Genomic DNA, 26,014 nt, shown 5'->3' on the forward strand with positions numbered 1-26,014 from the left:
TGCATGGGCAGCAATGCACAGGGTGTGCAGTGCATGGGGTGTGCAGTGTGTGGGCGTGTGCAATGCACGGGCAGCAATGCACAGAGTGTGCAATGAGGGAGGGTGTGCAATGCACGGGCAGTAATGCACAGGAATGTACAGTGCATGGTGGTGCAAAATGCACGAGCAGTAATGCATGGGGGGGTGCAGTGTATGGCAGTAATGCACGGGGTGTGAAGTGCACGGGGGTGTGCGGTGCACGGGCAGTAATGCACGGGGTGTGCAATGCACGGGCTGGGGTGCACAGCAGGGTGCAACGTGCACAAATTGCACTGCACGGTGGGGTGCAATGCACAGAGGGGGCTGCACTGGGAGGGGGGAAGGGGGGTTGTCCCTGGGGGTGCAAAGCAGCACTCAGCACCCCGGGGCGATGCACCCACTGGGGCTGAGCTTGGTGCACCCCCGTGCAGCACTGGGGGGGCAGCTGCAATTAGGGGGACTCATTAGCACCACTGGGGGGTGTGTTTATAAAAATTCCATTTTTTGGCCTAGAAATGTGCCCGGGGGGGAAGGGATTTTTTTGTTGAAAAAACCTGCATTTTTTGATTAAAAAAACCAACAATTTCCCTCCGCATCCCAGCAAACACCAAATCATTACAATTTCCACCCACCCCCCCACCCCCACCCCCGGTGAATCCTTTAGGGAAGGGGTTCGGAGCTGGAAGACGCTGCCGCAAGCTGCAAATTTTGTGGGAAAACGCTTTTTTTGGTTTTTTTGAAGAGAAACACTTTTATTCACCCAGCGCGAACCCCGGCGCAAACAAGATTTCCAGAGAATCAAGCTGCTGCTTCAAGGAAAAAAAAAAAAACCCAAAAAACAACCAAAAAACCTAATTACAGAGTCAAATGGAAGGTGACAATGAGAATTTATGCATTCCCCAACAGGAAAATTTTCCATTTTTGGGGGGAATTAACAAATAAAAAAAATCGCTAAACAGAGGATTGGGGGGGTGAGGGGGGCTGAGGCGCTCACCGGCCTTATCACCGCATCGTGGATGCAAAGAGCTGCTGGGATTGAATCGATGCTTTTATTAATTCTTCCAAACCTCAGCTTTTTTTGTTTAGTTTCGGTTGGTTTGGGGTTTTTTTTTGGTGTTTTTTGCCTTTTTCTTTCTAAAACTTCCCACCCCCCACCCCCACCCCAAAAAACCCCCCAAAAACCCAAAAAAACCCAGGTGGAGCTGCAGCTGGAGGGTTTCTTGGGGAACATCCAACTCCTGTGCTCTTCATCCTAAAAGAAAAAGAAAAAAAATTAAATTTTGCAGAAACGAAGCGCAATGGATCTTAACAAGTAGAATTAAGCACTGGGGCGGCTCCTTAACGAAGCGGCTGGGAATTAACCCCCAAACTGGCTACACGTTTGGGGCAGGGCGCTCCAAAAAAGGAGGAGACTCAATCAAAAAAAATCGTGGATGATATCATCACCTTCACGCAAATATTCACAGTTATTCCGGTTGCGGCTCCGCAGCTGCTGGCAGCGGCTCCTTCTCCTCCTCGCTCCTCTCCTCCTCCTCTCCGCCAGCCCAACCCTCAGTCTCATTTTGGGGGGAACCCGCTGGTTCCTGGGGATTTTCGGGAGCCACAGACGGTTCTTCGGTGGCTTCCGAAGGTGCCGCCGCTGCTTCAGCCGTCGCAGGCGCTTCCAATGTTGCTTCCGCCGACGCTTCCGCCGGCGCCTCCTCCGCTTCCAGCTCGTCGTCTTGCAGGAAGGGGGGCATCAGCAGTGGTTTGGGGGGCTGATCTTGCTCCCCCAGATTTTTCAGAAATTCCTCAGGTTTGGAAAACTCGTTGGAAGCTACTGCCGCTTCCGTAGCTTCCGCCATTCCTCCTTCCCCTTCCTGGGCCACCTCGGCCGCGGCGGTTTCGGTCGCTCCTTCCCCAGCGCCGTCCCCACCTTCCAAAGCTTCATCCACGTCCTGATCGGTGATTTCATCCGTGAAGGGATCTTCTCCCTGTGGGGGGGGGGGGAAAAAAAAAAAAAAAAGACACACAAAGAGTCATCAAGCTGCGGCAAAGGGAATCTCCACCGGGAAAACGCGGGAGAGGTGCTGGGTTTGGTTGGTTTTTTTCGTTTTTTTGGCAAAACCGAAATAGCGGCTTGGCGCCAGATGGTTTTAAAATGGTGGCCTAAAAAAAAAAAATAAATATATAATAATCCATCGTGGAAAATCCCAAAGGATTTGCAGTGAGAGAAGAACCCCGGGAAAAAGATCCCACACCTGGAAGGAGTGGAAAGAACCAGGAAAAGCTGGCAAAGCCCGTGCGCGGCATCGCGGGCGCCGCGCCGGACCCTACGTGTCGGTGCTGCCATCAAAGCGCGCCGGAATTTACCGGCTCTGCTCCTCACCCGGGAGGAATTTGGGATTTATCCGAGACGTTTTAAAATCCAAAAGGAATTCCTCAACCTTCCGGCCCTGCTTTCGAGCCGCCAGATCCCCCTTCCATCCCTGGGAAGAGCGGCGCCGCTTCCACGTTTTCATCTCGCCTTTTAGGTTTGATTTTTATTTTTTCTCGGGAGCAGGAGGAATCCAGCTGCGGTCGGAACCTGGCGGCTCTCTCCCTCCTACATCCTACCGCGAGGGGTCTCTTGGGGACACCAAGACCCTCCGGATTCGGGGGTTTTTAGCCTGTTTTTCTTTTGGTTTGTTTTTGTTTTTTTTTTTTAATTGATAGGTTTTTCACCTGGTTACCTTCGTTCAGGCCGACGGTGGATCCCAGCACCGCTCCCCCTCGCTCGCGGGGGGCTCTGCTTGCCTTTGGCGAGGGAGGAAGGTGCGGGGCGAGCGCTTGGAGGGTCAAAGTAAGGGTGGTTGCAGCCCTACAACCTTGACCTTGCCAGGGAGGAGATGCCCCACACACACCCGGTGCTGCAATCCGAGGAGAAACTGCGCTTTTAAAATTCCCTTGAGTTGGTTTTTTTTCGGTTTTTTGCTCTCCCCCCCCCCCCTCCCCCCCCCCCCCCCCATCGCAGGTCTCAAGCGGGAAGGGAAGGAGGGAGGGCGGCATGCCGACGATGGCAGAAACCTCGCCTGAAATCTGATCGACTGTGTGGCGGAAGGAGAGAGAGGTTTTAAGTTTTTGCAAAAAAAAAAAATTAAAAAAAAAAAAAAAATTCTCCGGCCCTTTCCTCCTTTTTTTCCACCCCCTCCCCTCATCCTGGGGTTAATATCTGCCTCGATCAGAGATTCAGACCAGGTTGGCTGCCTCCACGCGAGAAGATCCATGCAGGTTGGAGGAGAAACCTCAACGTTCATCTTCTCCGGCTCCTGGCCTCATCCAGAACGATGAGGATCGTTCTTAACCCTACAGAGGTCACGGGGAGATTAAAAAATATCGGGGCTCTACCTCGCGATCTGGACCCCAGTGTCCGTTATCGCCGGTAAAATCTACCGGGGGATGTGAAGTCCACTCGTGGTGGAGACTGTCACGGCTTCCCTTGGGAAGGGCGAGGTGTCCCGCCATCCCTCCGAGGAGGAATCGTTAGGCCGATGGTCAAGAAATCATCTCTTGATGCGGCCAAGGCTTGATTAATTATCGCCCTGCGTCTCCGGCCTTCCTTTCTGGGGGAAGGTTTGCCGAGAACGTTTTACGGCGAGGTGGCTCTTGGCATTACCTGGAATCCTCAGATTTTCCTCCACCCCTTTTCAGTCTGGTTTTGCACCTGGGAATGATACGGAGACCGTGCTGGGATGGAGCCGAAGATCTCCTCCTGCCGATGGACAAAGGTCAGGTGCCCGTGCTGATTCATTTAGATCTGCCGGCAGCCTTTGATACCGTTGATCATGAGGAGATGTGGACGCGCCTGCGGACCCTGGCAGGGGTAGACGGAGTTGCACTTGAGTGGTTCCGGTCTTTTGGGGTTTGGGTTTTTTGTTTGTGTTTTTTTTTTTTTGGTTTGGTTTGGTTTTTTAATTTTTTTTTTTTTTTTAATTTCTCTGAGAGATCCCGGAGGTTTGCACCTCTCTGCCCCCAAGGGCGCTCTCTCTCTCTCTCTTTCTCCTGTGGGGTACCGCAGGGTTTTTATCTCACCCTCCTGGTCAACGTGTATGAGAGGCCGGGTTAAGGGGATCCTACGCCGACAAACTCTCAGCTCAAAGTCTCTTTTCACTGGACCCAGAGGTTGGAGTCACAGTTTGATTTGATTTTTAGATTTTTCTATTTTTTTAAAAAAATTTTTTTAGCAGAGACTGGGCATGACCGCAGCTCGCTCAGTCCAGGTTTAGCCCAAAACAATAAAACCACGACGCTGGTGGGACAAGGGGAAAAAAAAAAAACAAAAAACATCTGCTCCCCCATGGGGAGGGGTGTGTGTGTGGTCATCTGCCTGCCCTTGTCTGCCAGGTTTGCAAACAAGGGGTTCTCCTGCCGGATCCTGGGCTGTTCCCGGATTCCCAGGGAACAAGCAAGTAGCCACAAGCGCTTCTTTTCATCTTCGCTTGGCGGAGGAGGTAGCGACCTCTCCTCTCTCTCTCTCTCTCAATCTCTCTCTCTCTCGGATGCGGACCTGGCCCGTTACACCCGCGCCGCCTCCGGCCCCGCGGCTCGCTCCGTGGCGTTCCCGCATGGAGCCGCTTCCCCCCTGCGCTCTGAAGTCTGCGCTTGCCTTCCGGGCTTCTTTCTGTCATTCCGAACGCTGGTTTTGGGGCTTAAGCCAACCCTACCCTGCCCTCTCCTCGTGCTCCATCTCGGCTCTGAAGATCGGCTGGGGTGTTCTCTGCCACTTCCCAAGGGAAGAGGAGGACCAAAAGGAGGGGTGGGGTGGGGGTGGGGATGCTAAGGAGGGTGTTTCAGCTCACGGGAATGGGATGCACCCCCCCCCGGCGGGGTGCTCCGTCACTTGGTCGAGCTGCCAGGAGCGCCGCAGAGCCCGGCTCTTTAGACAGGGTAAAAATAATTCCCCTCCCCCGTGCAGGGCTAATGGGTGGGCCACGAGCCGGCCACGGCAGATTCAATCCTGGCGGAACTCAAGCGGTGGCTTCCCGACCCACGCGCTCGCTTCCCTGCACTGGGGGGGAACCCAGTGTCCCCCCCGAGACCACAGCTCGAGGGGTGGCCGGGGGAACCAGAGCTCTCCTTTTGCTATTTTTGTTTCTTTAATTAACGTTCCCGTTTTGGACGGTTTCGTAATTGATCTACACACGCCTGGAAATGACAGTAGGTACAGTTTGCAAGTTAAAGGAATGAAAAAATAATAATAATAAAAAAACAAAACCAAAAAACCACAGCAGAAGTGGTAAACCGCCTACAGAGAAAAGAAACCAGACCCAAGATTTAGAGATAAAAAGGCAGCAGAGTGGCACCTACGCTTCTGCCCATCGTACGCAGCGCAGCGTCCCGTCACCGACACGCAGCACCCAGCGAGACCTGGCTCCGTGCCGCTCCGGGAACTCGGCACAAGTTGCCACCTCTCTCCTTCACTCACCTTGAGGTATTTTTCCAGCATCTTTACGATGTGTTTGTTATTCAGGACGCTCTTGGCGACGTGTAAGCTGGTTTTCTTGAACTGCTCTGCAGCCATCTGCAAGGGAAGCCGACGCAGGGCTCAGTTCAGAGCAGGAGGAGGTCGAACACGGAGCTTGGCTCAAGAATTTCGTGTTCTGGCCTCCTCCTCCAGCCCTGTCTCAAATCCCAGAAAACATCACAACAAGCAGATGCAAAGGAGCACCCGCCTCTCTTCTGCTAACACAAGCACCAGAGAAAGATGCATTTCAGTGCCAACAGCTGGAACATCCCCCCAGATGTCCCCAGATCAGCGATGTTCAGGTCAAACTCCTCAAGACAGGAGACAAAGCCCATCTTGAGGGATGTGCAGTGCTGACCAGAGCTCACCCCGTCTCCCATCTGCAACATCCAAAGCCCCTCCCCAGCCTGGGCTAATTTAGGCATCGATTAGGTCTCATGTATGAATTCCCCAAGCACCCCCAGAGGCAATTTTTCATTTTAATTCCTAACAAGCACCCGGAATTTAAGAAGAGGCAACATTTAGCCTGCACATTTACGCAGTCCACCTGGACAACGTACCCTGCTAAACCCCCAGCGAAAACGAAAGGCCAGATTTCCCTTTTTAATATCATTGTTTCCTCCTCATCTCCCCATTTCCCACCTGCTCGTGCCCCCCTACGGAAGGGCAGACCCTGCAGAACGCCGCCACAAGCACCCCACCACCCCTCACAGCTCCCCCGCCGGTGGCTTCGCCTCGCGGTGCGATCGGAGACAGTACGAGAAGGTTTTTAGAAGCCACAAATAAACCCTGAGTGCCCGGACTGACCCCCCTCCTCGCCCAGAGAGAGGTGAAAGGCTCCGGTTTGGAGGCGAAGGGAAGCAAGGGGGGTCTCACCCTGCGGTTTCTGTTGTGATCGGCAGATCGCAGGTGCCTCTGGAGGAGGTGGTTCTGCGCAGGAATCAGCATGTCGCAGGCCATGCAGTGAGCCGCCTCGATCTTCTTGAAGAAATGTTCCTGCCCGATACCTACAGTGACAACCAGATGTCAGCCGAAAATCCAAACCCAAATTTTTGGATCTGGTTAATGCCACGGGCGCCTTTCCACCCCCTCTTAACAACCTCGGGTACCACGGCCAAGACGCTAATTCTGCACCCATATTCCTTCCAGCTTCTGCTTCCAGGGACACACACACACACACACAAAAATAATAAAATAAAATCACATACATTGCTCTAAGACAGGGAGGAGAGTTACTCTGCTCTAACCCAGATGGTACCGATGCGGTACCCAAGCGCGGGAGGAAGAGAGCCAGGGATACACAGGGGTCGGCTTACCCAGGGCTGTTTTCCTCCTGAAACCAGCCTGCCGCTCCAAAAATCTATTTAAATAAACGCAGAAGGAACAGATTCTGCTTCCCCCACCTCTGGGTTCCTTCCTCCTCTCTGCTTCAGCTCACTGCGAGACTTTATAGCCAATGTGTGGCTTAAACTAAACTCCACGCCGCTGCCGGTACAGACGGGGCTGCGTGTTGAGAAGTGTATTGGGGATGCGCACAGCGATGGAGCCAAGCGCATTTTTTCCCCCCCATCACTCTTGTTGCCACAAGAGATCAACTTTGCCACTTTTAACATTAAAATCGAATGCAGGATCCAGCCAGATTAACCAAACGGCCACAAAAAAAAAAATAATAATCAACAACTCCTGGGAGTTTTCCCCCCCGTTTCCCTAATTTTAATCCCTCTGACATTGTGTGAGCCTCATGAATCTGCTGCTTGAGAAACCACAGCAAGGACTGCCACTCCCCCGTGGCAACCGAGACTATTTATTTCACAAAGCTGGCAAAAAACCACCCAGAACCTGAGGCTGAGTTACCCGAATCCTCCACATCTGTGCTGCTGTCTCTCCCTGGAAGGAATATTTGTGTTTTCTTGTACACTCACTCGGTCCGGGGACGCAGAACAGACACTCACCCTTGAAAGGATCCGGCTTCTGTTTCGTGCCCTCTTTCTCCGTCAGCTCCTGGCGACGCTTCTCGATTTTCTTATTCCTGTTGACAATGTATTCCTAGAAGGGGAGAGGACAAAACTCGCTGTCTGCCACGCAACGCACTGAGACGATCCAGTAGCTCAAAAGGGAAATGAATTCTCCCGCAAGGAAGGCGGCAGTCAGTGAATTAACTAGACCAGGTGGGTGTTTTCCTCTCCCTGCCTCCCCTCGTTTCTACCGGAGCAAGAGACGGAAAGATCCAAACCGGAGCCAAACAGAACCTCGCTCCCAAATCACCATCTGATTCCTCACGGGAAACCCCAAATCCTTGAAAAATGCCCCCAAAACGCAAACAGTGATCATCCAGAAGATAGAACGCTCTGGTCGTTCTCTCACCTTCCTCAGCTCTAGATGTATAGACGGAGAACACAGTCTCTGGAATATTAATTTCTGATCTTTTCGTTCAAATTCAAATTCAAATACAATTAACTTTCCCTCCGAAGATGAAAAGCCGTGACAAAGCGCGGCACGCAAACCGATGCCATCGGGCAACGTGTTAACGAGCAGTGATTTGAGCTCACCAAACAGGGGGCCGCGCGTGGATGAATTTTCAGCCTCTTTCACTCTCCATTTAAGCCTAAAAATCCCAAATTCAGCCCGGAAAACCCAGCGTGGACGCAAGGATGGGTTGAGCTAACACCAAGGCAACCCCTCCTACCTGCAGGAACTCGACGGTTTTATCCGGGAGTTTGGTACCGATGTATCGCAAGGTCTCTTTGTGGAACTTGCTCTGGAGGTGTTTCTGGATCTCCTCTTCCTCAAAACTGCGGAACTTGCAGACGGAACAGGCAAACTGGATTCTAAACAGAGCAAACAAAAATTCAAAAACAGAGCCGTACGGCAAGTGAGGAATGAGCTCAGCTTCACAAGAACGTCAAGAGGAGACCTCTTCAGTTTTCTTTCTATCCCTCAAGTTTTTCCAGATGCCACCCTGCACCGTTTTCCTCTGTCTCAGAACTTTGTAACCGCCATGGAGCCCGCGCAGATCGAGCGGCACCTACTTCTCCATAAAACCTTACGCTAAAACCCCGCGTGAGTTCAAAAGCGACTGGAAGAATTCATAGGGCAGGTAGTGAATCGCCCATCTTTGAGACCAAGATCCTCTCCCCAGCGTGGAAAAAACCCCTGAGATACAGAATCACTGGTGCCGCCTTCGCCGATTAGTCTCTTTTTAGATCATTTATTGTTTTATTTTAACAGCGAGGCTGCAAATAGAGCCACTGAAAACACCCTTCTGAACTTGGAACTACACTCATCAACGTATTAAAACCCACAGCGTGCTTCCTCGTCTTAAACCTGTCATAAAACACACAAAGAGGGGGACACCCTTCCCCCCAACCTGATGAAATCAGAATGCAGAGCCCCAAAACACTCTAGATTTCTCCCATGTTGTGGGGGTGCATCTCACTCCATCCCCTGGCCACTCCAGGATTTCAGGAATCCTCATTAGGGTAACGAGCTGGGGGGTTAAACATCCCTTGATGGTACCAGCACCTCTTCCACAGCTGAGGTGGGAAATGGCACCGACCCTACCAGAACCGTTCCTTATCTGCATCGTTAACAGCCTCCAACAGCCTTGCAACATTTCTTATCTGAATCCCAGCAGCACCTACTGGAATCCCGAAAATTCCAGGAATTACTGACTCAGGATTGCGGCCAGGACAGAAACCTCCTGCTGATTAAAGCCAGTCACCTCCGACCCTATAAAGAGCAGCCCTCAGCGAGGCGCCTCGAGCTCTCCTGGGCTTTGATCAGCACTGAGCAGGATGCGACCATCCTGAGCTGCCAAGTCAGGAGGATCGCAGCCGAAAAGCTGATGGAAGAGCCTGGGTTGATATTCCTCTCCTCGAGGCTCAGCGCTGCCCAGGGAGAAAGGCAAGGGCGTTCCACGTGATAAATTCAGGGAATTTGAGGGGAACTTTGAACTTTTGTACATTTATCTACGTGTATCTCTATACATCTACTCCTTTGTGCCCATCTGCGCACGCGCGTGAACCGATTTAGGCACCTCCTAAGTCATATCACCATTTCAAACCTGTAGTTAAACCACTTTTTGTAATTTAAGTAAATCCTACCAATTCACTTTGTAAATGTCAAAAATAGTCCCAGCTTAAGTGCTGCGCATGTCTTGTGATCGACCTTAAATTGTGAGTAAGCCTTGGTCGTTCTTTAGATCCAAACTGGTCCAAGCTGAGACTAGGACTGACTCCAGCTGCACCCAAGCTCTGGCAAGAGTTTAGAAAGTGAGGGGGTCCTCAAATCCGTGCTCAACGGGAGGGTCTCCCTCACCCTTTTAAGTCTTTAGTCTCCGGGTAAATCATTCCAGCTTAATTTTAATTCGATTCTCCTTTCGATTTATCTACGTCGTAAGTAATAGCAAACCCCGCCACGGAACTTTGGGAAGGCTTACTCCCATAAATTCCTATTAAAACTATTTCACTTAAAATAAAACTTATTAGCGCTTTTGCTGGTGGTTCTTTAAGCGACCTAAACCACTCCTGTGACAACACGGTCGGGCAGAGGAGTAACGTTATCTGCAGAAACGCCGGGAACGGACTGGTTTATTGCTCTTCTCACCTGTCCATAGCACGATCACGCATCCGATCTCTTCTTCGCTGCTTCTCCCTCTTCTTTTTCACCTCCTCATCATCATCCTCACAGCCATCTCCAGATGCTAAGCGGGGGGGAAATAAATTAGAATGACCACACTCACAGCCACCCCGCTTTGCTGGCTGAGGTATTTTGGGGGCCCAAGTCCCTCCATCTCCTCTTGACTCCCAGCTTTGGGAAGTCACAGCCTGTGGTCTCGGGAAGCTCTCCCTCTCCCAAACCAGCCTCCGACCGCAGGGAAGCGGCAGCCTCTTTCCAAGGCCTCCAGCTGTTATTGTGAAACCTAAACCCTCGTCCCCTCTGGCTCCCTGAACTTCCCACAGCAACTTAAAGTCTTCACAGGCAGTGACGGGATGTGCCATTAGTGGAAAAAGTCCACAATACGGCAAAGACACCCCTCCATCTCCCTTCCTTGGGAGGAGCTGCTACTTCCTCCCTAAATCCTCATTTTTTTCCCCCATTCATCTCTTTTTCACAAGCCTGAAAACATTACTTGAAGTTCAGCAACCAAAGCCAGCGGAGATGCTGTGCACTGCAGTGCTTGAGTAGCAGCTCTGCTTCCCTGGGATGGTTTTAGGTAAGATACCTCACGTCACCTTCCCAAAAATTCCTTGGTAATTACTGGGGAAGCAAAAAAGAACTGAAGATTCAGCCGAGCTAAGCTCTGCAGTGGTTTGGGGTGGAAAGCTCCAAGTCAGAGACCTATCAGCCTCACAGGACTCGGGTACTAGATCATCCACCCACAATGTTTTCAGGTGAACAAGTCGGGAGACCAGACCCAGACATAGCGGGAAGCTTAAATGGGAATTTTAACAACCAGCTACATCTCAGCTGCAATCCTGAAAAAAACCGACAAGCGGCAACGAAAGTCCAACACGTGGTTTTCCCCCAAGTCACTGAACGCAGAAGGCACAATGTGCTTGGGGTTGAGGTGCCTTGATGGAAAATTCCAACCTAAAGCCAGCTGCAGTGGTTTCAGCTACTTCAGACCATGTGCTTTTGAAATTAGTGCTCCAACATACCTTGCCTTGAGAGATTCCCATCTATATGCAAAAAATCCAAACAAACCAGGGTTTAGCTTCAGTGAGTCCCCGAAAAACCATTTAGTTGATGGTATTTTTGCTCTGCCCTGCTTGTCCTCGCAGCAGGGCAGCCAACAGTGGCAAGTGCCTATGCCAAGAAGCCCAGAAGAACCAAAAAAAATGTTTTGGCACCCTCCCTGGAACCAGGGCAGCACTTCTGCACCGTGACAGATGCCAGAGCCCTGGGCTGGGGAACAGGACACAGCAGCAGCTTTTGATTTAAAAACTCAAGGTCTCAGTAGCACCCCGGGGTGAAGCCGATGGATTCAGGGCAGGATTAGTCCAGGAGGACAGCGTGGCGGGGTGTAACATCCCACCTTCCTCTGCCAAACCACACCAGTTCCCATTCTCCTGGAAAAGAGAAACATAAAAAAAGACGCTGCTGTTATTTATCGTGATTTGGAAGTTTCACAACCCACCCAGCCAGGTCACATGGCAAGCAAAAGGTCTGTAATCTGGGCATAAAATTATTATTTTTATAAGCGTTTACAAAATCGTTGTTTTTCATATACCAGGTTGGGTGTCACCGCTAAGTATCACTTCTCAAAACCAGAATTCCTCGCCGAGTCGCCATGCCGAGGAACAGTACTGCAGGTTACGCACAGTCCTGGGTAAAATCAATGGCAATGACCCCCATGCAACCTGGCAAACCAACCACTAATTGGAATTTAGCCCTAACGAGCCTCGCCAGAAGCAGAAGCACAAGCACAGGATCCGAACCTTTCCACTACAAGTGCTTTCCAGGCACCTGGGTGCAAGCAAATCAGCCAGTAATCCTGGCTGAAGGGCACAGGGAAATTATGAGGAGCAAACAATTTCACAATATATGGGCTCAAAATGCTGTTGCTGGGCGATTTTAAATAATTTGACCCTCATCAAAGTCAAAAGAGCAGAAGAAACTGCTGGAGTGCTTGAATAGTCCCACATTTGCCACAAAGACTGATTAAAAACCCAAAGGGTTACTTACACCTTTGTCAGCTTCATCTCCTGATTTTTCCTCTCCTTCTCCCTCATCTGCTGCACAAAAGAAATATCATTTAGCTGGTGTTGGGGGATGGGGGGGTCTTTTCTCCCACTTAGGGCCCCTAATAAACCACCAAATGGCACAGAGAAGCTCGCAAACAGCTTCGTGGTTTCGCTTTGCCCCTCAGTTTCTGTGGCAAACTCAGTTCTTACTTTCACAACACACGCCTTGGGCATTCAGTTTTGTCCCAGGCCACCCAAAACCACGGATCACAAAGCCTGCGCACTTGCACAAATATTCTCGGGCATTAAAATATGCCCCAGGCCACCCAAACACACAGATCACAAAGCCTGTGCACTTGAAGGAGTATTTTTGGGCATTAAATTTGCCTCAGGCCACCAAACACAGAGATCACAAAGCCTGTGCACTTGCAGGAGTATTCTCGGGCATTAAAATTTGTCCCAGGCCACCAAATATACAGATCATAAAGCCTGTGCACTTGCACGAGTATTTTGGGGCATTAAATTTTGTCCCAGGCCACCCAAACACACAGATCATAAACCCTGTGCACTTGCAGGAGTACTCTAACAACGCTAATGGCTGAAAAAAAACACAACAGCTCTGAAACGGAACAACTCGCAGTCAGCTGAAAGATAAAATGCTTAAAATTAAGGGAAAGGAGCCGGTACTAGCGGGTGAAGACAGGCTCGCACCGTTCTCGGTGTCGTCTCCTTCGCTGTCGGTCTTTGCCTGCTTGCTGTCTGGCTCATCTCCACTCTGTGACTGTTTTCGCTTGCGGCCCCCTCCCTCACCGTCCGATCGCCCACCTGAACGGTTTCGGAAACCTCTTCTCTTGGGCTAAAGCGGGAAGAAATCATTTTTATCAATCAATTCGACACACCGAAAAAGGTGAAAAATCCCAAGTATTCCACCCATCTGCTCCATCTCCTAAAGAAGTTTAAATTCCTGTGACCCTACAGACGTATTTTTGGCTATAAAGGGATTTGCACAGCCAAAAAGTTGGTGCCCCCGGAGAGAAGATTTGGGAGAGGGCAAGTATCCAGAGGCTCGATTTTCCATGGAAATGGGTAAACACAAGCTTGGTGCCACTCTGCTCTATCCAGGAGGATTTAAATTATTCCATCGTGGAAGAAGCGTGAATTAAAGGCTTGTGCTTCTCCAAAGGCCTCCGCTCTAACGGTGAAGCCTACCCACCCAGGCAAATAAAAAAAAAGCGATCCCGACAAGATAAAAACTTGTGGATAACTGGCTAGCTGAAAAAGGTCACATAGACATAGTCCAGCTGGCTGGACAAAAATGCACATCGCTCTCAGCTTATCTGAAGTAAAGCAAAAGTTACACAATAACAGGAAGATTTTGGTGGGAAAAGAATGTTGCAGGTGGGAACAGATAACTACAGAAGAGAAACTAGGGGCGGGCTTGGTATTTAGGCAACTAACCAATAATGAGCTTAACTTTTGTAATATGTATGAGCTAATTGTAACAAGGCATAAAAGGTGACGGTAAGGGACAATAAATGAAGTCTGCTGATCACTCATATCGAGTGACTGTGTCTTCCCTCCGTCGCGACAAAAACTGACAGCGATTACTTACCATGAGCGTGTTCATGTGCCAGGGCACTGTACCCATCCTGTCTCTGTTTCGTTGCCTCCCCATTCCATATGGCATATTCCCATACCGTCCCATTCCCATGCCCGACATCCCCATCATGCCATAGTCATAGTCTCCGTAGTCACCATAGTCGCCATAGTCGCCGTAATCGCCGTAATCCCCATAGTCGCCGTAGTCGCCGTAATCGCCGTAGTCGCCGTAATCGCCGTAGTCAGGAATGAGGGCTTGGGAAAAGAGGGAAGGGAGCCTGTTGGATCCAGCGCCCCCCATCCCACGCCCACCCATGTAGTTCAACTCATTCCAACGAGCCGAGAGGCGCTCGGAGCTGGAGGAGGGCATGAAGTGGTCGGCGCGGTTGAAAGCGTTGAGGCGCCCTCGGTTTTGAACGCGGTTTTGACCCCGTCCGCGGATCAGGCCGTAGTTGTTTCCTCGGTTGCGAGACTGATCCCTGCGGCTGTCGAACTGGCTCCCAAAGGAATCGTTCCGATCGGTTCCAACATCTCCGTAATCGTAGCCGGAGCGGTACATGTCACGGTCGTTCATCGAAGACCTCGAGTCATACGATTCGAAAGACTCGAATCTGAAAGAGCTGCACAGGAGGAGACAACAGTCAGCAGCCAGAATAAATTTTCCACACATCACACAGGCATTTGCATCCATTTTTATCACAATCCAAGTGTTTCTGGCCAGACAACCAGAATAAAAATATTTTTAAACCCTGCACCCTGATCACTTTTCTGTACCCAGATCGCTTTTTCTTTATTCTCGGGGAAAATAAATAAATATCAAAGAATTGCGGTTTTCTGCACGAGTATCTGGACAGAAATCCTTCAGAGAGATCCTAACAGTACTAACTCAATTGCGTTAAACCGCTCTGGATGTTTTGCCAGCTGAAAAGCAGATCCCCAAAGCTTCCCAGGTTGAAGCTGCCTCGCCCTCCAGCTGCGCCTCCGGCCGTGAATTAACGCAGATAAACCCCTCAGTGTCTCGCCCGACCGCAGCAGCGAGCATCAAATGATAAAAAAAACCAACCCCAAACTTCATTTATTCAGTAACACTTGCCAACATCTGAATTGTTATTTCAGCAGCAAAACACACCCCGATGTGAAACAGCTCTCCAGACTGGCATAATTTAACCCAGCGGGAGGAAAAAAAAATAAAATTAATTACTGGGCAGCCACGAGGAAAAAGGGACAGAGAGGAAAAAAAATACTTTAAGAAACCTAAAAACTATTAAGTAAAAATCCTCCTGCAAAATCTAGGAACTGAATTGACAATGGAAGTCGCTTTTAATGCTTGGTATGCACATCAAGTTTGATCTGTTTGAGGTTCATACATACGTATCCAATATTTACACACGTGTCAGGGCAGGTAAAAAAAAAAGCGTTTTAAGGGGTTTTTTTTCCAAGGAGCAAATGCTGGATCGCACCTATGCCATCACCACAGCTTCATCTGAAGTCACAGTGATTAAATTAAATTTATATTATATTACTTATTTTTTAAAATCAAAATTCTATTTATCAAAATTAAATAATAATAAATAATAAGAATTTCTTTTATTATTAATTGAAAATAAAAATCAATTTATTGAAGATAATTAATATGATAATTATGATGATGACGATTATGATAACAATAACGATGATAATTATGATGATAATAAAAATTAATAAAAAATAATTTTAAAAAGCTATTTTTTTACTAAAGATAATCAGTAAGAAGTGGAACAGTCACCTATCCTGGTCTTCCATCCCCTCCCCTGTCCCGCCGCTGCCCTCCTTCGACAGCATATCCAAACGCTGGTTGATTTTGGCGATGATGGAATCCGAGTTCTCGTTGGCCGAAGTCTCGGCACCGTAGGAGGCGACGGGCATGGCGGCGCTGACATCGGCGTTCATGCCCAGATCTGAAGTTTTGGGTGTTTCCCAGCTGCTGGAGGTGGCAGCAGCCGCGGCGTAGTTGTACGTGGCCGCTGTATTCGCGGCGGTGGTTTGGGTGTTGTAGTAGTCATAGCCTTCGTAGCCTGGCAGGAAAGGAAAATAAAATTGCAGTTAATACAGTTTTTATAAAGACACGGGTAGCTGGAGGAGCTGAGATGTGAACGGACCCTACCAGGCAAGGCTGCAGCAGGGTTTTACTTCCTTTAAAAGAAATTTGGTTTCCTAAAGCAAGAAACCTCAAAGATTCTCGTTCCCCAGCCCTACAAGCGTTAAGAACCTTCCTCCTTTGTGTGCTTTTAACTGCCAACACGCAGCGCTGCTGGTTTTATTTGCGATTTCTGAACACGACCCTGAGCCACCGATGTCACACGGTCCCCCAAAACACCACGAGAAAAGCCAAACCAGAGGCGCTGCCGGGCACATCGGCATATATCCACCAAAAAAGGACGGCGCCTAACCGAATTAATCAGAACAATCAAAGCAGCCAGTTGTATTCAAAGAGTGAGTATCTGTTGCAAGATACCACGGTGGGGTGGAAAAACCCAACGTGCTGCGGCTGCGCTCCTGAAGCTGCTGGGTGCTTCAAGCGATCCCAAGATGTGGAGAGAGCAATCCGGACCCTGAAGCTGCTGGATGCTTTAAGCGATCCCAAGATGTGGAGCAAGGGATCCATTCCCTGAAGCTGGTGGATGCTTCAAGCGATCCCAAGATGCGGAGAGAGGGATCCGCACCCTGAAGCTGGTGGAGGCTTCAAGCGATCCCAAGATGCGGAGCGAGGGATCCGCACCCTGAAGCTGCTGGAGGCTTCAAGCGATCCCAAGATGCGGAGCGAGGGATCCGCACCCTGAAGCTGCTGGAGGCTTCAAGCGATCCCAAGATGCGGAGCGAGGGATCCGCACCCTGAAGCTGCTGGAGGCTTCAAGCGATCCCAAGATGTGGAGCGAGGGATCCGTTCCCTGAAGCTGCTGGAGGCTTCAAGCGATCCCAAGATGCGGAGCGAGGGATCCGCACCCTGAAGCTGCTGGGGGCTTCAAGCGATCCCAAGATGTGGAGAGAGCAATCCGGACCCTGAAGCTGCTGGATGCTTTAAGCGATCCCAAGATGTGGAGCGAGGGATCCATTCCCTGAAGCTGCTGGATGCGACGAGCGAGGGAAAGCAAGCAGCCGACTCAATGTGAGTGATAAAGCAAGCTTCGATTTATTACGGCGCGATTATGTCTTATATACAGTTCCAGTTAATTATGCCTACAAGCCATCTGCTGATTGGCTAAGCTCTAAAGGGTTACATGTTCATACATCCTCCTACTTGTGGTTTCTGCGGATAGCTAGCTACATGTATTTTTTTCTCTCTTGTCTACGCGAATTCCTCAAAGTTATTTACAACATTAGGCACAAGGTCAGTGCCTTTCTCAGCTCCCTTATCAGCGTGCCTCAGCACAGCTGCAAGGCCTGCTTCAGCTAACTTACGCTAACTTGGTTTCACAAAGATCTTTAAGGGAGTCATGGCCGTGATCACACAGCCATTCTGCAACAGCTGGAGGCTTCGAGCGATCCCAAGATGTGGAGCAAGGGATCCGCACCCTGAAGCTGGTGGATGCTTCAAGCGATCCCAAGATGTGGAGCGAGGGATCCGGACCCTGAAGCTGGTGGAGGCTTCAAGCGATCCCAAGATGCAGAGCAAGGGATCCACTCCCTGAAGCTGGTGGAGGCTTCAAGCGATCCCAAGATGCGGAGCGAGGGATCCGGACCCTGAAGCTGGTGGATGCTTCAAGCAATCCCAAGATGTGGAGTGAGGGATCTGTTCCCTGAAGCTGGTGGAGGCTTCAAGCGATCCCAAGATGCGGAGCAAGGGATCCACTCCCTGAAGCTGGTGGAGGCTTCAAGCGATCCCAAGATGCGGAGCGAGGGATCCACTCCCTGAAGCTGGTGGAGGCTTCAAGCGATCCCAAGATGCGGAGCGAAGGATCCACTCCCTGAAGGTGGTGGAGGCTTCAAGCGATCCCAAGATGCGGAGCGAGGGATCTGCACCCTGAAACTACTGGATGCTTCAAGTGATCCCAAGATGTGGAGTGAGGGATCCACCACGTGCCTGTGACTTGTGTTTTTATTCAGATTATAATTTCTCCAGAGCAGGAACAGCTTTTATGCTCTGTGCCAGCACAATGCTCAGTGCGACGGGGCGCGGGTCCTCGACAGGAGTGCTCAGGCTTTATAAAAAAAGGGGAATAACAGAAAAAAAAATAATCCTCATATTCAGCTATGACTTGAGCTGGGAGGTTTGAATCCACAGCCTGACAGGCAGCGTTCAGTTTTATACTGTGAAGGCCAACGAAATAATATTTTCGACAACAATTTCAGTCTTTTGCTTGGGAATGTGTTAAGACTAGCTTACAAGAGCCACAGGATCCAAACAGAGGCCAATTAACTAATTGCTCAGAGCTGCCAAGTTCATTAGCGAAAGCAAATCCTGTTTTACTGAGGAAGCGCCGGCTCGCACAGAGACCTGCGCCCGTGCACCATCAAGCTGCCAGAATTACAAGCACAAAGCTTGGGTTTTGAGGGGAAAACGATATAAACTCGGTAAAATCAATCTATTAATGCACCCATCCGGCTGTCCCAGGTCAAACGAGAGGAGGGGACACAAAAGAAATCAACTTTTCTCATCCTCGAGCTCAGTTTTCTGCTTTAAGGAACAGATGGCCACCAGTCCTCAGGACAAAGCTGCCGCCTTGGCAAGAGGAAAAAGCTGCAATCACAGGCACAAAGTAACGATAAAGAAATTAATTATTGAGGAGGAGCGGTTTCAAAGCATGGCATCGCATCCGTGATGGTGTCTTCCAAGCGGAGACAGCGCACGAGCCGGAGATGAACTCCGCAGCCGGCTCGAGGGACCGAGCAGGGCACCCCAGCCCCGGGGACAAGCGAGGTCGTTCAGCACCTACCTTGCCAACTCGTTGCATTCGTCGCGTATGTACCTGAACAGGACAGAAAAAAAAAAAAAAAAAAAAAAAAGGTGTTTCAGCTCAAAAAGCTTCGGAGATGAAATATATGTCATTCAGTCTACTTGCTGGGTAAAAATGACAGACGCTTTTTGCACAGAATGGGAAAGCAAGCAGCTGGGACTTCCAGTAGCTCATTATTCAAATGAAATGGCTAACATGTCCTTTTTTTAATACGTTTTTTTCAAACACTTTCAAATATTTGTGCTTGAAAACCTGTCAAGAAGCAGTAAAACGGCAGCAAAAGCACCGACGTCCGCTAAACCCATCCCTTTCAGGAGCATCTCGCTGCTGCTGCTCTTGTTCAAGCTGGGCAGGAGGTCAGAGAATACCCCAGCCACGCTCTGTTTTGCAGCGCTCATAAACGCCGGGTGATAAAGCAAAGCACAGGATTAACCATACACCAGACTGGGACCAGTTCCTCCAGTAGGGAACGCTGGGAATCACAGCGTCTCACCCTGTCCCGGAGGCAACTTTACAGAAAAACAAGGAGAAATTCCCTCAAACAGATAAAAGGAGAAGAAAGGCTGAAAAAACTGTTTCTATATTGTACAACTCTGGCTAGAAAGAAATACAAGTAAGTTATATTCTCAAATTGCAATTCCCTACATTTTTATTTTTTTTTTTATATACACAAAACTCACCTTGAGTGTTGGTGGCCCCAGTATTCCAGGTGCCATAACCTGCAAGAAAAAGAAGAAGGGAGCTGTTAGAAAGATCACCTCTGCTCTTATCACAGGGGTTTGTTTCTTCCCTTAATCGCTTCTAAAAACCATGAAGTCTTTAATTACAGCTGCACTTCTTTTTACTGTTGGGGAAACACACCTGAAGCTTGCCTGATGCTTTCTTTCCAATCGTTTCAGCAATCTGAAGGTCAACAAGATGTACCGAAACACTGAGAATTAAAAAAAAATGACGGCGTGTTTTGAAAAGAGATCAGTTTGAAGAGGGGCTTGACATAAGGATGGTGCAAAACTATGTTTACGTAGGAGAAAATTGCAGGATAAATCATTGAAAGAAGCGAACCGTTATCAAGGACGGGCATTTCGATTGTTTTATGCCTGCAGCAGCATCCTTTTTCGCAGGGAATATTGGCTACCCGCGAACGTATTACGAGATGAGTACTGCTACGATAAAAGCCAATCGAATAAATGGAGGTCCCTCCCCTTTCGAGCACTAATTGCAATTTTGTGCTAACGAGGCAGCTTCGGTCTGGTCTCTCCCAAAACAGCAGCAGGATGAAGGGCTTGCCCGGGTGGAAGACGAAGCAAAGGGCCACGACACGCAAGTGCTCCCGCTGTGACTGCACCAGCTCTTTCACGTCACAGCAGCAAGGGGTCTTCCTCACCAAAATAAATCATCTCTCCATTTTAAACCTTTTCCCAAGTTTCTGGGGCGGTGGGGGGGTGGGCGGTGTAAATCAGCATCACTGGCATCACAGCAACCCCCAAAAGGCCCGCAGCGAGCTCAGCAAACACCTTCATCTGCTCAAAGGGCATTTGATAAATAAGCCTCGTGCTGCAACAGAACCCTGAGATTATCTAAATTAAATCTTGAAATCAAAAGCACCACGCTGGGTGTTTTACTGGGAGCATCTCCCAGCGTCTTTTTTGTCACTTCTCCATGGAAAAACACTTTTTGAATCCGCACTTCTTATTCTGATGGGAAAAAATAAGTTGGTCCACATGCAGAACTGCTGATACCCAGCTTCCTATGGATCCGAATTATTTCGATACCCGCTGTATTACCCCAAATTTTTCCCCATTTTTTGTTCTGGCCTTGCCTCCCCCCCGGCAGCTTCCCTTCCCTTCAGCAACCTCATCCCCCTCCAACCTTTTTGACATTTTTGGAGGTGGCCCCCAGTTTCACAAAGCTTTTATATGTTCCAAATTGGGCCCCCAAGTTTGAAAAATTTATTTTGGAGAGCCAGACACCGATCCTGCAAAAACTTTTGGGGAGGTGGCTCCTGATTTTGCCAGACTTTCCCGATTTTGGAGGCAGCCCCAATTTTGCAAAGTTTGGTTGTTTGTTTTTTTTTTTTTAGCAGCCACCCTCCATTTCATAAACCCTCTCTATTTTCTTGAGATAAGCCTCCAATTTTGCAAAGCTTTTGTATTTTTAGCAGCAGCCCCCAATTTCACAAAGCGTTTATATATTTTTGGATGGAGGCCCCCAATTTTGCCAAACTTTTCTCCTTTTGGAGGCAGACTCCGATTTTGCCAAGTTTCTCTCTCTTTGGTGGTAGCCCCACGTTCCAAAAAAAAAAGGTTTGCATTTTCTGGAGGTGGCCCCCAATTTTGCCAAACTTTTCTATTTTTGGCAGTGGCCCCCCATTTGCAAACTTTTATACTTTTGGAGAGAGCCCCAATTTTGCAAAGCTTTTCTATTTCGGGCAGCAGCCACCAGTTTCACAAAGCTTTTCTATTTTCTGGGGGCGGCCCTCAATTTTGCAAAGCTTTTATTTTTTTGGAGGCAGCCCCCAGTTTTCCAAAAACTTTTCTTTTTTGGTGGCAACCCCTAAATTGGCAAAACAGCCCCTCATTTTACAATTTTTCTCCTGCTGCCCCTGGCTCCCCGCACAAACCTAACACCCACCAAGGATGGTAGAACACCTCTCCCTCTTAACGACTTGGATTTTTTTGGTGGGCAATCACCTTTAGGCTCACAAAGCCTCAAGAAATGATGGGTAAAACAGTCGCCGCTGTATTTTTGAACTCCTGTAGAAACCACGGCACCAACAAAACAGGAACTGCAACACGTGAACACCTTCTCAAGTCGGAGCTTTACTACCGAGTAATTTCCTTTCCCACCACGGGTGTTTTTAGGTCCAGTCATTCCCCGTCCAACTTTGCTTTCCAGCAGGAGCAGGACAGCGCCGGGATGAGGTTTCCCAGCTGCTGGTGGGGCTCGTGGAGAGGATCAGATCAAGACAGAGCATGGAAATTCAGGACAAACCTCTGACCCCAAAGCCTGACTTTAAAACCGATTATTTTTTTTTTAAAAAAGCTCAATTTTCACGCTCCCTCCTCCAGCACATTAAGTCACCTCTTGCAAACAAACTGCTGAGCACCCCTGATTCTTTCAAGTGACACCAAGTGACACCGAGCCCCCAGTTGTCACAGGCATCATCCCAGCTCGATGCCTGCCTCCAGGCACGCTCGTAGCCGGAGAAAATTGGGAAGAGAAAGGGAAGCCAGAGCAGGGAAGCTTTTTTCTGGGCAGGTTGCTCAGTCTCTCACCCGGGGAACACCAAAAATAGCAGCAGCCCTCACGCTTTCGACCGCACACAGACTGGTCTGATCAAAAGCGAGCTCCTCTCCTTCGATTTTTAAGCCACCTTTGAGAAAATCTTGGGGACTTTAATTCAGGAGGCAAAAAAACCTTGAGGACAACGCAGGCTGCTCAGCCCAAAACACAGCGTCTTTCAGCCAGTGTCCCACCTCTTCGTACCTCCAGATTCTATAGGATAAATCTCCCTGCCTTTACATTATGTGCATACATGTTGGCTGTCTGACTGGCCACAATGACCACTGTTACCACTACGATCGTATTCTTTCAAGGAATGAAGAAATCTGGGTTAATTCAAGACCTAAAGCTTTCAGTACAATTTCAGAATGCGGTAACTGGAGTTCAACATCTAATTTTGAAACAAAATATTACGTCAGAAAACCCACTAGATGGAAGACTTGGGTACGAATGACTCTACCAAGGAGCAGAGGTTGCACACATCAGTTCTGCAGCAGCACAGCACATCCATAAACATCCCCAGAGAGAAAAAGGCAGTGGAACAAATCATCGCCGCCTTCTGGGATAATAAACACAAAGTAACATGCAGAGCAAGGAAAAAAAAAACAACAACTTGGAACGGAGCAAGTAGTGGATTTTACCGAGCTAAGTGCACAACGCGTCCTGACTCCCGGCTGACTCCCAGGACGGCGCTCCCTGAGCTGGGGGAAAAGCTTGGGGATCGTTTTTCTCTGCACACATGTACGAGGGGAGCACGACTCTGGAGCCGAGGAAGCAACCTCCAGAGATCTGCTTTGTTTAGTCTGCGCGAAGCGCTGAGAAGTTTAAACACCAGCAGAAAAAAAGCCGGAGCCCAGGCGACAATTCCTTCTGAAAGCAGGGAGGCCCAAGCTTCTCCCGCTGATTTCAACAAAGGACTTTATCCGGGGAGAATAAAGTTTGTCTTCTGCTGGAATCAAAGCAACCCAAGTATTTAAATTAAACCTATATATCACATGCTCCACACAAGGCTTGGCTGTGAAGGGTGCTCTCCTCTAAAACCCACTCATGTGGAACCGTACGATCCTCAACGCGCAGAGAATTAAAAATGAAGGGGCTGGTTATGAGCCGACTACACCTGAGGTTTATTTATAAACCCCCAAATACACAAGAACTCATTCATTTTTCTACCATGTAACGGTAAAGGTCCACAACAAAACTGCAAAGCACTCGGGGGTTTTAATCTATTAATAGTTCTGCAAGGCAAAGGGAAGATTTAAGCAGCTCATTAACTCCACAAAGCCAACGAAATCTTTCTCAGGAGTAACTTTCAACTGCCTAAACTCTTCTGAGCTGTTTATCCAGACTCGCTCAGGTGTTGGCAGAGAGAAACTGGCACTCGTAGAGCATGATTCAACACAGATTTGAGGTGTTTTGGTTTTTTTTTTAATCCTGTCAATGTTTCTCACCTCATTTTTATGCCCAAAGAACAGGGAAAGCACTTAAAAAGCATTTAAAAGCACGATGAAAGAGATGCCGGGCATCAGGTCTCCACCAAGCTGAAAGCGGAGACAGGAGGAACCTGGAAAGAGCAACTTGTCAACAGGTCTGTATCAACACGACGCCCGGGTGAATTACAAACGATCACTGCATAAAAGGTGACCTGTGGGGTTGATTAAACACATGGAGAAACGGCACTGCTGCTGTATTATTTAAAAAATCCCGCCGCAGTCGTTATCCTGTTATGCAACCCAAGCAAGCGTTTTCAATAGCAAAAGTAAAAACCGCCCTCGTGGGACCGTGGCGTCCCTGAAGGTGAACATTAAGAGAAGCATGAACTCAAGGTGGGAAGAGGATGGAGAGCTCCGAAGGGGCACGACAGGGAGGGGATCCGGGCTGTCGGGATGCTCCGGGTGGATCCAGGCTGTCGGGATGCTCCGGGCTCCGATCTGGGAGCATTTATTTACCCACATGCCACCAACCTCACAGCTGAATCAACTTCATCCAGAGAGTTTTAAACAGATACGCATCGATCCAACTTTGACCGGGGGGACTTTCTTCCCATTTCCACTTCCACAAGCCTCGTTTCAGGAGTTAAAGGGATAACAAACCCCAGCAGAAGCTGGGAGAGCGCGGCGAGGCTGACCAGCTCAAGGCTGTTCCGCGCTCTGACGAAGGAGGGTGGGTTTTTCCCCTCACAAATCGCCCCCCCCCCGCCAGCAGACAAAGCTTAACGCCGTTAACAGCCTTTCCCCGCTGTCCTGAGTCTCGGCAGCGTTCCGGGGGGGCTCTCGCCTGCCGCCCTACCCTTTGTTTGATGCCTTCTTGTGAGGCGGGGACATTTTGGGGGGCTCTCACCTGCTGCCCTACCCTTCGTTTGACACCTTGTGAGGAGGGGACACTTCGGGGGGGCTCTCACCAGCTGCCCTTCCCTTTGTTTGTCACCTTCTTATGAGGAAGGGACATTTCGGGGGGCTCTCACCAGCTGCCCTACCCTTCGTTTGATGCCTTCTCATGAGGAGGGGACATTCTGGGGGGCTCTCCTGCCGCCTTACCCTTCATTTGACACCTTCTTATGAGGAAGGGACATTTCAGGGGGCTCTCACCGGCTGCCCTACCCTTCGTTTGATGCCTTGTGAGGAGGAGACATTTCGGGGGGGGCCTCACCCGCCGTCCTACCCTTGTTTGACACCTCCTTGTGAGGGGGGGACATTCTGGGGGGGCTCTCCTGACACCTTCCCCTTCCTTTGACGCCTTCTTGTGAGGAGGGGAAGCACCTCAGGGGGTGCAGGCACAGCTGGGGGGCTCGAGGAGGGAAACCGGGGGGGGGGGGGAACCACGACACAGGGCCGCCACGGCTCGTTGTGTGGCTGTGACAGATGCCAGGATCGGGCCCCCGCTGCTGAGCCACCCGCTGGGGCTCCCCCCAGGGGTAACGGGGGGGGGGGGGGGGGGGGGGTGGGGGGGGGGGGGGGGGGGGGGGGGGGGGGGGGGGGGGGGGGCGTTCAGCTCCGCCCGGGGTGAAGACGGTGCCCCGCGGTGGGGGGGGGGGGGGGGGGGGGGGGCAGCGCTCAGCCGATGCCCGGCGTGGGCCTGAGGACACGCTCCAGCTGCCCCCACCGGGGACCCCCTTCATCAAGCGGCCCTGCAGGGGCCTCCCCGGGGAAGGAACGGGGCGCCCGGGGGGGGGGGGTGGGGGGGTCGTAAGCGGAGGGGGGGGGGGGGGGGGTGGAAGGGAGGCGCACGCGGCGGGGGGCGTGGCCGCGCGGCCGCCATTTTGTGTCGTCTTCAGAAATGGGACCGGCTCCATTTCCGCCCCCCCAGCGGCCGGGGGGCTGAGAAGGGAACAGCCCCCCCCCCCTCCTCAATAACACTCGCCCACCAATCGGCGGCGCCCAACTGCGGAGCGACGCGGCGCTCGGCCAATCAGCGTCGGCGCCCCCTCACGGGAGGCGAGCACAACGCCTCCCGCAGGGACTGACCCCCCACCGTTACGGGGAGCCGCCGCTGAGGCAGCGGAAGAAGCGACCCGCCGCCCCGGGGAGGGGAAATTCCGGCCCCAGCGCCGCCCCGGGGCCGCCCGCACCTACCGCCGTATCCCTGCTCCATCGCTCCCCTCCGCCTCCGGCCAGCGGCGCCGCACTGCCCTCCCCAGCGCCCGCTGCGCAGGCGCGCCGCGCCCGCCGCCCATTGGGCCACTCCGCCGCTCTGCCCCGCCCACGAAGCTTGCCATTGGCCGTACTCCAAAAGCCCGCCCCCGCGCCCGCCATTGGCCGAGCTCGCCGAGGGGCGCGACCCTCCCTTCTCTCCCACTGGCCAGCACGCCCCTGCCGGCATCCATCCCCCGGTCCTATTGGCTGAATCCCTTGTTCCGTGGGACAATGCCGAGGCCCCCTCCTCCTGTCAATCATAGCCGTTGCCTCTTCTGATTGGGTGGCGGCGCGGGGCTCGCCCGCTCATGGTGCATTATGGGGGCGGCGGGCGTCACCAGGGAGCTTGAGGGGCAGATGTTACAGCGCGGCCCTCACCTGCCC

At 50.8% G+C, this 26,014-nt stretch overlaps 1 protein-coding gene across 6 annotated transcripts; it reads right to left on the minus strand.

The window, feature by feature from the left end:
* Window positions 1-740: 740 nt before the first annotated feature.
* Window positions 741-25,679, minus strand: AKAP8 (A-kinase anchoring protein 8). Of its 6 annotated transcripts, none has more exons than XM_040613170.1 (14): window positions 25,571-25,679; window positions 19,400-19,438; window positions 18,699-18,731; window positions 15,551-15,839; window positions 13,799-14,405; window positions 12,898-13,042; window positions 12,190-12,234; window positions 10,106-10,202; window positions 8,187-8,328; window positions 7,453-7,546; window positions 6,377-6,507; window positions 5,462-5,557; window positions 1,465-1,991; window positions 741-1,270 (listed from the first exon to the last, which is right to left on the minus strand). In XM_040613170.1, exons 1-13 carry the CDS (start codon window positions 25,587-25,589, stop codon window positions 1,485-1,487), a joined length of 2,244 nt encoding a protein of 747 aa, XP_040469104.1. In that variant the 5' UTR covers window positions 25,590-25,679; the 3' UTR covers window positions 741-1,270; window positions 1,465-1,484. The 6 variants fall into 6 exon arrangements, 3 of the variants coding, with proteins under 3 accessions (XP_040469104.1, XP_040469103.1, XP_040469105.1); XM_040613169.1 differs by having other exon boundaries at window positions 12,190-12,237; XR_005830674.1 differs by lacking the exon at window positions 741-1,270 and adding an exon at window positions 3,653-3,850 and having other exon boundaries at window positions 1,882-1,991; window positions 12,190-12,237.
* Window positions 25,680-26,014: the final 335 nt, after the last annotated feature.

Source organism: Falco naumanni, chromosome 13, assembly GCF_017639655.2.
Source record: "Falco naumanni isolate bFalNau1 chromosome 13, bFalNau1.pat, whole genome shotgun sequence".
In the NCBI taxonomy this organism is placed as follows: domain Eukaryota; kingdom Metazoa; phylum Chordata; class Aves; order Falconiformes; family Falconidae; genus Falco; species Falco naumanni.